The 14,518-nt window shown below is 39.2% G+C and overlaps 1 protein-coding gene across 9 annotated transcripts in view; it reads left to right on the forward strand.

Moving 5' to 3' along the window:
- Positions 1–13,796, forward strand: part of Pkib (cAMP-dependent protein kinase inhibitor beta) — a 102,765-nt gene extending 88,969 nt beyond the window's left edge. For 8 of the 9 annotated variants that reach the window (XM_076552503.1, XM_076552502.1, XM_076552506.1 and 5 more), the window contains 2 exons: positions 2,785–2,961; positions 13,083–13,164. In XM_076552503.1, coding sequence (XP_076408618.1) covers positions 2,785–2,961; positions 13,083–13,150 — 245 coding nt within the window. In that variant the 3' untranslated portion in view covers positions 13,151–13,164. Of the gene's footprint in view, positions 1–2,784; positions 2,962–13,080 lie in introns of all 9 variants that reach the window. The other variant, XM_076552508.1, reaches the window with a different exon arrangement.
- Positions 13,797–14,518: the final 722 nt, after the last annotated feature.

Here is a 14,518-nt window from a genome sequence, read left to right on the forward strand (position 1 = left end):
GGGCCCAGAACTCTGTCCCACAGGCTGTAATCACCTTTTAGAAACTTTTTTAATAATAACGTTGATATTTATATACAATGTACAAATGTAAACAGAGTTAGAAGTTCTCTTTTGATAGAAGATAAAAAACATCTTTTGACTTTCCTCACCTTGTTTCTTAATATTTTTATTTCTGTTGTTATCTTCAGCTTTAAGACTGTGGACCACCAAGCAATAAATCATGAGTCTGGTCCATGAAGCCAATCTTGATGTGTTTGCAGTTACATGGAGAGATGATTTTTGTAGATAAGCGTTTGATCATGGCCATTATGTCTGAGACAATAATAACTGACTGGGGATAGAGTCAAGACCCAAGAACCAACTCTGTTTCAAGATGGTATCACTCAATTCTTCACAAGCTTTAGATAAGACACCTTAACTGAAATGAATTTATCATGGGTAGGGGGTCTCACAAGCTATCAAATATTTAAGATAAAGAATTCCTGTGTATGTATCTCACTATTTCTCTTACACACTCACACACACACACACACACACACACACACACACACACACACACAGTGGGGGCGGGGTGCAGAGGGAAAATTTTGAACAGGCACAATTCCCTGTTCAACATTAATGAAGAACCGAATCTGAAGGAGGTATATGTACAGTTAGCTGCATATATCACTGGGACTTTAGAATTTCTCTTGTTTGTTTGTTTGTTTGAGACAGGGTTTCTCTGTGTAGTTTTTGGTTCTTGTCCTGAATTTCACTCTGTAGACCAGGCTGGCCTCGAACTCACAGAAATCTGAGTAGCTTTGTATCCTGAGTACTGGGATTAAAGGCGTGTGCTACCACCGCCCGGCTAGAATTTCTCTTAATAATCCATGTGATTTTGATCTCAGGGTTAACAAGACTAAGCTTCTCACCAACGTTAGATTAGTGGTCATGCAACTTTAAGTCACTCACTGAAGCTCTCAGCCCCAGTGGCTACATCTATAAAACGAGGACCATACCCCCATTACCTTATAGAATTATAGAGAGGTGGTAGGCACAGAATATCTGTTATTAATACTAGTGAAGAAATGTTGGTCTCTCTTTCAGAAAATTCAAGAGATCTCTAGCAGGATCTTCTTGCTAAGATTAAAGAGAGTACACAGGAGGGTGTTAAAATAAGATGCAGTGAGAGATGAACAATGATGCAAGTAGTCACTCATCAATGGTTTTACGGAAACAGAGAGATGTTTTCCCTTTATCTCACCACTTTTCCACAAGGAGAGTCCTGCGAATCAGACAGGCTAATTGTTATGCCTGATCTGCAGAAGGGAAACTGTGACTTATAAATTTAAATGAATGGACCACTGCCACCCTGCAAGTCTGTAGTCAAGTGGATCCTTTTGAACTAAGAGTCCAGTGTTCACGATACTTCTCCCAGCTGTCAATGCCAGACCCTTGGTGAATATCAAATGTTGAAAAACTAATTCCCAGATTGTGTCCGCCTGCCTCATATGACGCTTGTAGAAGGAGATCAACTAGCACAGCCATCGAAGGCCTCTTCTAGGGGCACTTTCGGACTGCCACCACACTCCTGAGGAACACACGGGCACCACATGAATTCCTGTGTGTGACGGACAACAAGAGCTGTGTTCCTAATACCAGACACGTTGTGTCTACATGTGCCTATTTGCTTGTTAGCATTTTCTTAGTGAAAGTTGATTGTTCAAGGAGAGCAACCCTCCAACTACTATGAGAAAGTTGGCTTGCTTTCTTCAGGCCAGAGTTTACTGTCATAAATACCAAAAAAGGATTAATGCCATCCTTTGGGGGACACTGGGCATATTTTTGTTCTGAGGAAATCTTTCAGAAAACTTATACCTTCTGTTGTCCCGCTGAGTACACACAGCCTGCAGATGGACACACATTTACACAATACCTCAGCATCTCAAGGCTTTGCTGGAACCTGACGCATAATACCTACACTCAGCAAATGCTCCCCTCTACTGCCACGGCTTCCGAGTTACAGTGCAACATCGATTCCTAGGAAAACTTTATAAGAAAAAAAAAATGTAAAAGACGGTCAGTTTAGATTTTTTATAACATGTAATAACCGCTACCTCCTGTACAATGTATGATTTTTTTTATAAGATGTAGTAACTGTTACCTCCCATACAATGAATGATTTCTTAGGAATTGTGGGAGAAAGGTCGTTACTAGAAGGACGATGGGTACGATGCTGGTGATGACTATACCTCTTCCAAGGCAAGGAAAACAGTGCGTAGCATAAGCATGAGTCTATTGAAAACTTTATCTGAATCAGAACAAATGAAGTTACAACCGTCGGGGGCGGGGGAGCCTTCGATATAAAGTGGAATTAACTTCTAAAGAGTAAGGAAAATATGCTTTGTTTGTTCCCCACAATGACAGTGATTTGGTTTCAGCCTAAACAAGCACCACAAACAAATACTCTGGGAGTGGCCATACCAATCTGTTTTCATCAGCTTCCAAGCCCTAGCTTGGCTGATTCAAAAGCAGAACAAAAGTCCAGGCCTACTACACCCTCAAGCGTTCAAGTGGTGCTCTGGGCTCCAGGGTTATTTATAGCAATCTGGCTCACAGAAGTACTTCCTGCTCTATTCAGCAAATGTTCCCGTGGGCACCCTAGAGCCAAGGCACAAATGCTGTAAGTGTGCCACCCGAGACAAGTCTTCAAACCTGTAGTGATTTTGATCTAGCCCTCAGGCTCTGGGGTGACCCTTTACCTCTAGACAGGCTCATTTTCTTATGTGCACATTCTATCTATAGATGCTGTGACGAGGACAGATTCATCGGAGATGACTGATGTGGAATCTGTGATCAGCAGCTTTGCAGCTTCAGCAAGGGCAGGCCGCCGCAATGCCTTACCTGACATCCAGAGTCCAGCAGCCACAGGTGGATCCTCTGATCTTCCACTGAAGCTGGAGGCATTGTCCATGAAGGAAGGTAACACTCCTAATCCTCTGAAATAAAACCCATGGCATGTCTCTCCTTTTAATCTTTTCCTTTGGAGCAGCCTTTAAATTAGTTCTAAGTGCTCTCTTTTCTTCTTGCCTAAAAGCTCTCAGGTTTTAAGGCTAAGCAGATTTTTATGCCCTTCTGAAACTAGGTAATTTCATCTTGATGTCCTAGAGATGAACATAGAAACTGCTGTTGTGTCTATTGGATGTGTGGGGTCATGTGGTAGGATTCTAGTTTCAATCTCCACTACAAAATTAATTAAAAGTAATCATAAATATTAACTCTTGCACTGGAGCTGAGTATTGTGACTCATGACTAGTTCATTATCTGTCTTAATCTACCACTTACTGTTTAAGAATCCTAATAAAGACAACAAACCTTCTCACATATCAAGAAGAGGTGATGGAAGATGATGTTTCAGTCACAAAATGTCTTTTCTTGCTTCTATCGTTGCTATTTCATCTACCATTCAACTTTATGTTTGCTGAATACTAGGGAACCCAGTGGTAAGTAGGGCAGATGTGACCTCCTGCTGCCTCAAATCTTCCAGTCCAACAGGAGTATTGGATTCTAAAGGAATAAATATATAGGCTAACAATGATATTCTTTATCAGAAAACCAAGATAGGGTGCCTTATGGAGAGTTTGTGGGTGACTATATTAGAATAGAAATCAGAGAAGTCATCACTGAAATCAGAATCTCATGAGGTTGAGGCAAGAGGACTGTTATGAGATTGATGCTGTCCTAGGATACACAGTGGGTTCCAGGATAGCCTGGGCTGCAGTGTAAGACTCTGTCTCAAAGAAAACTAGCATAAGAATGATACCAGTTGATACAACATTGCAGACAGGGGAAATTCCACATGGTCCCACACTAAATGAAGAGCTTCAGGAGGTCCGTGCCTACTAAGAGAGAATTGGTTACTTGCAGAGACAAACCTATTCCTACATGAGTTGTCCAATCCCTAGTAGTCAGCATTGAACATGTGCACATATGGGAAGATGTAGCTAGAGTTTTCCTGCCTTGCCCACAGTCAGGACAAATCTCTGTCACCCGCCAGTCCCACAGCCGCTCAGACCCAACCAAGCAAACACAGAGACTTATATTGCTTACAAACTGTATGGCCGTGGCAGGCCTCCTGTTAACTGTTCCTATATCTTAAAGTAACGCATTTCTACAAATCTATACCTTGCCACGCGGCTCGTGGCTTACCAGCATCTTCACATGCTGCTTGTCCTGGCAGTGGCTGGCAGCGTCTCCTTCTGCCTTCCTGTTCTTTTATTTCTCCTCTCTGTTTGTCCCGCCTATACTTCCTGCCTAGCCACGACCAATCAGGTTTTATTTATTGACCAATCAGAGCAACTTGACATACAGACCATCCCCCAGTACAGCCAAGTGCAGACCATCTCAGACACCTGCACTCAGGCCCATGGTCCTAATCATCCTCTATGCAAACCTGCTGGGTAACGCCACAAGGAACCCAAGAAGGGCTCCCACAGGACATACATTAACATCCCACAGCAGGAAGAGGTAAATAGACTCAGTAAATTATATATAGAAGTGTGCATATGTATGTATATGCATGCAACAATAAGTGAAAGAGAAGGTATGGATTTGCATGAGGAAGGAAGGAGTTGGATAAAGGAATGATATAGATGCAGTGCTCATGACTTGAAGTCCTCAAAGAAACCCACAATGTTTAGAATCCTTAAAAACCAATAAAAACTCAGCAACTCTTCTCTACATACAACAGTAATCCAGCTATAAGATGGGGTGGAGGAGAATTCATAATTAAGAATGAAATATAAACATCCTTGGGGTAAAGCAGACTCATGTAGTCTAGAAATAAAGACTGGCCACTGTGGGTGGAAGGTGAGAGAAGAGTAGAAATAACACAAGAAGAAAACTTTGGACCCATAAGCAAGGGCCAGATCTTGTGAAATTTGAGACTGTGACTGCTAAGGCCCTAAGTTTGCTTGCAGCTCTTATCTACTTCCCTGTCTCTGTTTCATAGCAAAATACCATGCCAATGCGTTGCTCTTCTGACTACTAATCCCCCCCCCCCTTTTTCTCTGGTCCTAGTGAGACTTCATCCCAGCTCACCAATCTGTGGTGTTGTCATGGCTATAGTTGTTGGTCCATTCTCAGGCCTTCTCTAGCATGACCCTGTAAAATGTTACCATGATTGATTACTACATCTTCCCTCAAAGAGTTCTCTTCTTTTGATTCACAGGACACTTTGCTCTCGTGGTTTTCTTTTTTTCCTCATTGACTTTTTCACTTTGGCTTTCTCTTTGTTCATATTCTCAATCACTTGATGGGATAGAGAGTATGAAGTACAGTCTTTTGACAACTTGGTCAATATTTCTTTGCTTCTAATGCTATCTGATTTCATTGTATAGTTTCTATCCTTCTGAAACATAGATTTAGATTTTATATTAGTTACTTTTCTTGTTGCAATGACCAACTAACTGACAAAACCATATTAAGGAAGAATTTTTTCTTTTATTGAAAACAGGTTTTTTTTTTTTTTTCTCACATGATGTATCTTGATTACACTTTTCCCTCCCTCCTCATCTCCTGGTTCCTCCCCATGTCCCCTCCCATTCAGATTCACCTCATATCTTTCATTAGAAAACAAACAGGCTTCTAAGGGATAGTAATAAGATATAATAAAGCAAAAGCATATTGGAATAGGACAAAACAAAAAGAAGGGAAAGAGCCCAACAAAAGGCACAAGAAACCGATAAAGAAGCATAGACCCACTCATTCACACACTCAGGAATTTCTTAAGAACACTAAACTGGAAACCATAATACATATGCAAAAGACCTGCAGGGTGAAAAGAGAGGAGGAGAAATGCGTGCGTCTGTGTGTGTGTGTGTGTGTGTGTGTGTGTGTGTGTGAAGTAAAAAAGGAAAAAATTTAAAAAATAAGGAAAAATTCTGCCATGACATTATGGGACAAGGAACCTCCAAAGATAACTTTGAGTTCATCTTCTGTTGGCCATCTGCTGCTGGGCATACACCCTACCATTTAATGGTTTATTTCCCCAGTGAGACTCCTTGGGGTAAACTAAATTTTCATTTGCAAGTGGTTATCATTTGGAAATTGCTTCTACCCTAAAGATGGGGACATAGATCCACTTGTCCTATCAGTGCAAGGACGGCAATTAGTGCAGACCCATGCAGGTTCTCTGCGTGTTACCTCAGTCTCTGTGAATTCCTGTGTGCTGCATCTATCCTGTTGAGTTTAGAGAACTTGTTTTCTTTGTGTCCTACATCCCTTTTGGCTGTTACACTCTTCCTCCCCGCCCCCTTTTTTTTGCAGGATTTCCAGATCCCTGAGGTGAGGGATTTGATGGATGCATCTATTTAGGACTGAATGTTCCAAGGTCTCTTACTCTCTGAATGTCTGGCTGTGGGGGTCTCCGTATTAGTTCTCATCTGCTACAGGAGAAAGCTTCTCTGATTATGGCTGAGCAAGGCCCTGATCTCTGAGTCCAGCAGAACATCATTAGGAATCATTGCCACATTTTTCTTTTAAGAGCAATAGTATTTAGTTTTATCCTAGATCCCTCCCTGGGCTATCTAGTCTTAGTTTCTATGTCACTAAAGCATTGCCAGGTATGGGTTCCATCTCATGGAGCGGGCCTTCAGCCCGATCAGACATTGGTTGGTTACTCCAGAGTCTTTGTGCCACCATTGCACCAGCATATCTTGCAGGCAAGACACTATTGTAGATCAGAGGGTTTGTGGCTAGGTTGGTGTTTATGTTTGTCATTTGGTAGTGTGAAAAGTAGCTTTCTGTACGAAGATGCTGGGATGAAGGGGTAAAGGCTCTAGGTAGGCACCAGCTTGATATCTCCATGTTCAATGAGTTGCTTAGGTGTTGTTTTAAGCAATGGGGCCCTGCCATCAGTTTGTGGAGAGTAACCTATAGCCTTGGCAACAGCCTAGGTTGCTTAGGAGGGTTTCCATGGGATCTTTCTGACCCAAAGCTTAATTAGATGTAATCCAATTCTGGGACTGGAAGCTTCATTTGGTGACAAGAGATATCTAGTTGGCTCTCCCCCATTATTTGGCTGTTTAATTTAGATTGCCTTCATATATATGTTTTAGTACTTCTACTCTATTAGCTTTCATATAATCCCTCAAATGGTCATTAATTTTAGCTTTCCTTATCCATATTTCCTCCCTTTTCCCTCCCCTGCCCCTTTGTTCCTCTTGTTCTAGTCTCAGATATCCATCCATAGTTATCTATTCTATTTCTTCTTCCTAGGGTGACCTAATCCTCCCTGTTAGTCCCTTATCCTATACCTAACCTCTGTTGGTTATGAGGGTTGTAGCTTGTTTATTGTTGACTTAACAGCTACATGTAAGTGAATACATACCAAATCTTTCTTTTTTGGGGTCTGAATTACCTCAATCAGGACGAGTTATTCTAAGTTCCACCCACTTACCTGCAAATTTATGATTTTATTTTTTAAATGTCTGAGTAATATTCTATTGTGTAAATATATCATGTTTTCTTTATCCATTTATTTTTAGAGGTACATCTATATTATTTCCAATTATTATGAATAGAGCAGCAATGAACATGGTTGAGCAAGTATCTCTGTGGTAGGATAAAGAATCCATTGAGTACATGCCCAAGAATGACATACCTTGACCTTGAGGTAGATTGATTCCCATCTTCCTGAGGAACCATCACACTGTTTTACATAGTGGTGGTATGAATTTATAATACCACCAGCAATGGGTGAGTGTTCCCTTTACTTCAAATCCTCACCAGTATGAGCTGTCACTTGTTTTATTGATCTTAGCTATTTTGATAGGTATAAGATGAAACCTCAAAGTAGTTTTGATTTGCACTTCTTTGATGATTAAGGATGTTGAATTTTTTAAAGTGTTTCTCAGTCATTTGAGTTTGCTCTTTTGAATATTCTCTGTTTAGATCTGTGCTCCATTTTTAACTGGGTTATTTTTTTTTTTATATCTTGTTTTTTGAGTTCTTTATTTATTTGGATATTAGTCCTTTAGCAGATGTGTAGTTGGTAAAACTTTTCATTCTTTATGCTACTGCTCTGTCCAAATGATGGTATCCTTTGCTGTACAGAAGCTTCTCAGTTTTATAAGGTCATCCCATTTATTAATTGATTTTCTTAGTGCCTGAGGATTTTGATCCATTTGGAATTGAGTTTCATGTAAGGTGATAGGTATGGATCTATTTGAATTTTTCTACACATAGCTGTGAAGTTTAACCAGCATCATTTTTTGAAGATGTTGTCTTTTCTACAGTATGTATTTCTGCCTTATAAAAAATCATGTGTCTATAGTTATTTGGATTTATGTTTAGCTCTTCATTTTGATTCCATTGATCAGTGTGACTGTTTTATGCCAATACCATTCTTTTTTTTTAACTATTACTTTACCTCTGTAGTACAATTTGAGGTTTATGGTACCTCCAGCAGTTCTTTTATTTGTCAGAACTGTTTTAGCGATCCTGGATTCTTTGTGTTTCCATATAGAGCTGAAAATTTTCAATTTAAAATTTGTGAAGTATTGTGTTGAGATTTTTGACTCGATATGTAGATTGCTTTTGGTAGGATGATCATTTTTACTATGTTAATCCTACTGATCCATATGCATGGGAGATTTTTCCATCTTTGGTTATCTTTTTCAGTTTCTTTCTTCAATGTCTTAAAGCATTTATCATTCAAGTCTTTCACTTAGTTCGTTAGAATTACCCCAGGATACTTTATATTATTTGAATCTATTATGAAAGATATTGTTTACCTGACTTCGTTCTCAGTCCATTTGTCATTTGTATATAGGATGGCTACTGATTTTTGTAATTTCGTTGTGTATTTAGCTACTTAGCTGAAAGTATTTGTCAGCTATAGGAGTTTCCTAGTACAATTTTTAGGATCATTCATAAATCCTATCATGGGAGGGTTTAATTTCACTCACAATTTAGGATTGTAATTCTTATCATGGGGGGGGGGATGTGTCATGATAGGAGTGTGAAGTACCTGGTCAAATTGTATCGATTGTAAAGAAGTAGAGAGCACTCGGGAGGCAGAGGCAGGCAGATCTCTGTGAGTTCAAGGCCAGCCTGGTCTCCAAAGCGAGTTCCAGGAAAGGCGCAAAGCTACACAGAGAAACCCTGTCTCGAAAAACCAAAAAAAAAAAAAAAAAAAAAAAAGAAAAAGAAAAAAAAAGTAGAGAGATAAATGCCAGTTCTCAGCTCTCTTTCTCTTTTTCCCCCTTTTCATTTAGCAGGCCTCTAGCTGACTGAATGGTGCTGCCTACATTCAGATTGGGCTTTCCCACCTCACTTAAAACTATCTCAAAATGTCCTCACAGGTACACCTGGAAGGATACCTCCTGGGTGATTCTAAATCTAGCCAAGTTGATAATGAATATTAACCATTACAAGTCTACCCTTTATCAACTTGACACCCAAACATATAAGTTTTAAATTGTAACCATAGCCCTAATTCACAACATAAGGAATTGTATTACAGGGTTGCAGCATTAGGAAGGTTGAGAACCACTGTTACAGAACAACTGTACAAGGTCTTTGTGGAACTAGGTAGCTGAGCCTGGGGAAACTCTTCCTTTGATGAATAATTTTTAGCAAAGAACCTCTTCATAGGCTTCACATTTGAGTGCCACTCTACTCAAAAGAATTTGCATTTTTACAAACCTTAGGCTTCAATGACTAAGGCATTGCCCTCTGGCATCTTTCCTCCTACCCAGTACAAAATATGAGGTTTCCCATCCATGCCCCAATCTCTTTAACAGTCGCAGCTGCTTTCTCCACACTTGGCTGATCTGCAGCTTTAAATGTTTCCCCTTCTTTGTCAAGCTGTAAACGTTTGCTTCTTTCTGCTCCAGTGGCAGCTCACTCTCCCTGTAAGCACGCAAAAGAACAAGAAGCAGCAGCCATGACATAGCCTCAACGCTTGCTTGCTACCTTGACATTTCCTCCTCCAAACATGGTAGTCAATTACTTTGCAATTCAGTCTCACTCAAGCTCTCGGGACATCGGCAGAGACTTCATTAGATGATGTCTAGTCTAATTCTTGATAGCATCCTTGCTTCCTCTCTGAGACCTCATAAGCCACGCCTCCTGTATTCACTTGTCTTGCTATTCTGGTCTTCCACATCCCCACCAGAATATCCGGTTAAGCACTTTTTAACATTTTAAGGCTTTTCTCTAGCCTGGAGCTCAAAACTCTTCCTCCCAAAAGCTGGTTGTAAAGGCTTATGAAGCATAGGACCAGGTTGAGCACTGTAGTTCCGTATTCTGAAGTCTCTTATTGCTATGGCCAAATGCCTGAGAAAATCAAATTAAAGAGGAAGGTTTCACTTTGGCTCAGTGTTGAAAGGATGTACAGTTTTGTCACAGCAGGAAGACAGAAAGGTCTGTGGGGAGGCTGTTCCATTGTCTTTGCAGTTAGGAATCAGAAAGAAATGAATGCTGATGCTCAGCTAGCTTTTCTGGTTCACTTTTTCATTCTGTCTGGAATCCTATGAAACGGCACTGCCCATATTCAGGGTCTTACTGAATCTAGCCTCTTTGGAACTGCCCTCACACATGTGTTTAGAGGTGTGTTTCCCAGGTCATTCTAAATCCACTCAAGTTGACATGACGATTAGCTGTTATGGATCTCAGTCTGGAGATCCTTAGAGTTTGCTCTCATAGAAAGAACTGTCAGCTGACATCATTGTTGATGTATCCAACCGTCTTGTTAAATAAGAAACACAGAACCAATGTAAAAGAGAAAGCCAAGAGGTCACAGCTCAGAGCTAAAATCTCACCCTTCCTCCTGCCGTGGTTCCAGCTTCTCGAAAGAGAGCTATTTTCCTGTGTGTAAGTCGTTTCATAGTCATTTTGCCTTCTTATTGGTTGTAAACCCAAACATGTCACTGCCTCGTCACTGTCTGTATGTACAGCCCCCCAGGTCTTAAAGGCATATGTCTCCAATGTTGGCTGTATCCCTGAACACACAGAGATCTATGGGATTAAAGGCGTGTGCCACCACCGCCACACTCTGTCTATGGCTCTAATAGCTCTGACCCCCGAGCAACTTTATTTATTAACATACAATCAAAATTACATTTCAGTACAATTAGAATACCACCACACATCATCACTAGGGTATCCACCCAATGGTAATATCAAATTTATGAGCATAAGAGGAAACTTTGGATTTTCCTTCTGAAACCTGCTCTCCCTGTGTCCTTCCAATCTCAACCGTTAGCTATTTCTCAGCTCCAGTTGCTGAAACCAAAAATGTTAGCCTCATCCGCATCCCCCTTCTATTTTGCACATTTTTGCATCTCATCCTTTAGAGAATACTGTTAGCTACACTTTCAACATTGGCCCAGAAATCTGCCATTTTTCCACCCACTATATATATATAGTCTTGGTACTTCTTGGATTCCATGTCATGCTTCTTCTTTTCTTTCCATTGTCCATTTCTTCTTGCTGCCTTTGACTTTGCTATTGTCTCATTTAGGATTCTTTTCTCCATGTGATATGAACAGCATGCTACCTCGCCTTTGCAGGTCTTTACTAAAATGCCTCCTTTGCGGGTGTTTATTTTCAGCCAGTTCTCTACCAGTTTATAAACTCTGGACCTGGAGACATCTTAACAATTTCTATTGTCTACCCTTGATTTAATCACCTCCTGACTATTGTTCACTTCTCAGATACCACACACTTCATATGTTTTGTTTATTGCCCATTTCATATCACTCACTGGGTGGTACTTGAGAATTACTTCATGTGCTTCGCTTAGTAAATACCTTTACTTTTTAATGGAGGCCTCACATTGTAGCCCAGGCTGGCCTGAAACTCATTATATAGCTAAGATTCGTTAACAGGTATTTTACAAATTAAAAGTCCTAAATATACCCTATCAGACTTACCTTCAAAGATTTTAAAGATTGTTTTATTAGGAGAGTTTTTGAGGAAATGATTGAAACTTAAATAATTTTATTTAAATGAAGACAGTCAAATATAGAATGTTTCAAGAGATGAAAGGAAGAACAGTATTGCAACTGAACTGCATGTCTTTAATCACATCACTTGCAAGGCGAGGGTAGATAAATCTCTGTGAGTTTGAGGCTAGCCTGGTCTACATGGGGAGATCCTGTTTCAAGGAGGAGGACAAAGAGGAGTGGGGGAGGAGGAGAGTTTAAAGATGGCAGTGATTTGAAATGAAGAAGCAGGAAAAGGGGAAGCTTGATAAAATAAAGAGCAGAGAATTGTCACTGGAGTTAGTTTCTTGATGAGTCAGAAACTGTCAGGAGTTGGAACCACGAGGGCATTAGACTTTGGCATCAGGAGCATCATCAGGGCTAACAGCAATGGCGTACATCCAGGGCAATGAATGGGGCCCTACACTCACAGAGGGTTGTACTTGCCAATGTCTCCTCTTCCTGTCTTTATTAGTGGTCACTGCATTTTCATTTTCCAGTGAGTGATAACAAATTATGAGCCATTCCTGAGAAGTACATCTTCCATTATTATGGGAACAGGGGCAGAAAGAATAATCCCAAGTCACAGGATAGTTTTGACTTTTAGTTGCAGGAAGAGGAAGGAGATGGCATTGATTTCACTTTTTCTGAAGGGCAGACTATAAGGTTGTCTCTAAAAAGCAAAGGAAATAGAAAATATAAAGAATACATAGGAAGTGTGTCCCAGGATAGGTAAATGATTGAGGGCCCATGTAGCCATTTGATCTAGGTTCAAGTTGTGACTTCCACTAGCTCTGTGACTTTCCACAAGTCATTTAGCCTGCTTCTCCGTAGTTTGCTATCCTGTAGATAGAGAGTATAATGACATCTGAAGAGTGTGCCTGGCAGGTAGTAACTGTAGACCAGGAAGAAAGATGACTAGGAGAAAAATCTAGAAACTACTCAAATATGTCCTCTTTGTGCAGATTCATATCTGTGTGGAGGGCAAAATATAACCTAGTCAGGATGGAAACTACTTGGGCAGACAAAGCAGAAAAACAACTCCTTCACTCTAAATATAAAACATATTTCAACATATTTTGCATATGAATGGGAAATTATTTTCTTTTGCAGATGTTAAAAAGAAGAATGAAGAGAAAGCACAAGACCAACTGAAAAAGCCCCTAAATGAAGAAAAATGAACACTTAGAATTTATCCAGGGTGTTGATTTTGTTCACATTGGGAGACGTAGTGTGTATGCATTCCTGAAGTGTTTGATCTGGTAGTAGACGTGGTAATGTGTGTGTTTTAGGTCATTTTGTTGTGATACTCTGTCTTTAAACCACAACCATGATACACAAATAGGTTATAAAAAGGTATTACTTTGAAATTGCACCCAAGGAAGAACACACTGTTTATATGACCAACAAAATCCACTGTCTATCTTGGGATTTACTTAGTCAGATATGTGTTTAATTATGTTCTTACTGAGATAGAAATTTTTCTTGATATGCATAAACAGAAACCTAGTAATTTAATACTTTGTAGAATTTGTAGGAAATTATATTTTTTGGTGAGATGGAATTAATAGTAACTATCACACGTATAAAATGTGTTGGTTTTTTTTGTCAAAATTATGCCATGTTTTCCCCCCAAAATTAAGAGTGTTCTTGAAATAGTGTAAGAGCTGTGACAACATAAACATTTCTAGGATGTTTTCATCTGATGTATTTTGCATCTAGTCTGTGTATACTGTGATTTTTCATATGGACCCACAGAATGTAAAATTTGTGGCAAATTGCTTATATGAAACATGTGTAATAAATAAATTCCACTATATTCCTTAACTTGGTGTATGTGCTTATTTTGTTTTATGTGGACTGTATAAGATATTGTGCTAGTTTCTCTGGACTATTTCTTATTCTCTGGACTTTTGTGTGTGTGTGTGCAAATTGTTGCTAAAGTAATTTCATCAGGAATTCTGACCTCAATCTTTATATTTTTCCTAAAGTAGTTAACATAGCAGTAATCACTTAAATATTTGCATAATACTATAAGTAAAAATAGCAAAATACATGCTTTTAATATATGTTAAAATATAGATTTAAAAAGAAAAGAAGAATAGCAAAACCAAGATGCTAGCAACTTTTAACCTGTTAGAGAGTTTAAAAAAATAATATAATTCTGGATCTAAAATTTTTGAAATAATTTTATTTATAAATATTTATATTTATATATATGCAGGTAATTACATTTTAATTGTTTGTTGACTTAGAGTACATCTGTTTACATTAACTAAATAAAGTTTTATGGTAGAAATTCATTACTGATACAGTTTTCCTTTATTTCATCTTCTGAAGTATGCTGGGTAAAAAGTGCTGATGTTATTGAAACAATAGCAGTGACAGTCTTGGTACTTTAAATCACCTCCTGCTTGTGACTGTATCAACCCAGTTTAACTTCATGATTATATATACCAAAGGCAGATTTCCAAGAGCTTCATCATTTCTAGCTAAAATAATCAAAATTAGTGTATAGGTGTGCGTTAAATTAATGTTCAATAAAATAT

Source organism: Peromyscus maniculatus, chromosome 16, assembly GCF_049852395.1.
Source record: "Peromyscus maniculatus bairdii isolate BWxNUB_F1_BW_parent chromosome 16, HU_Pman_BW_mat_3.1, whole genome shotgun sequence".
NCBI classification, from domain to species: domain Eukaryota; kingdom Metazoa; phylum Chordata; class Mammalia; order Rodentia; family Cricetidae; genus Peromyscus; species Peromyscus maniculatus.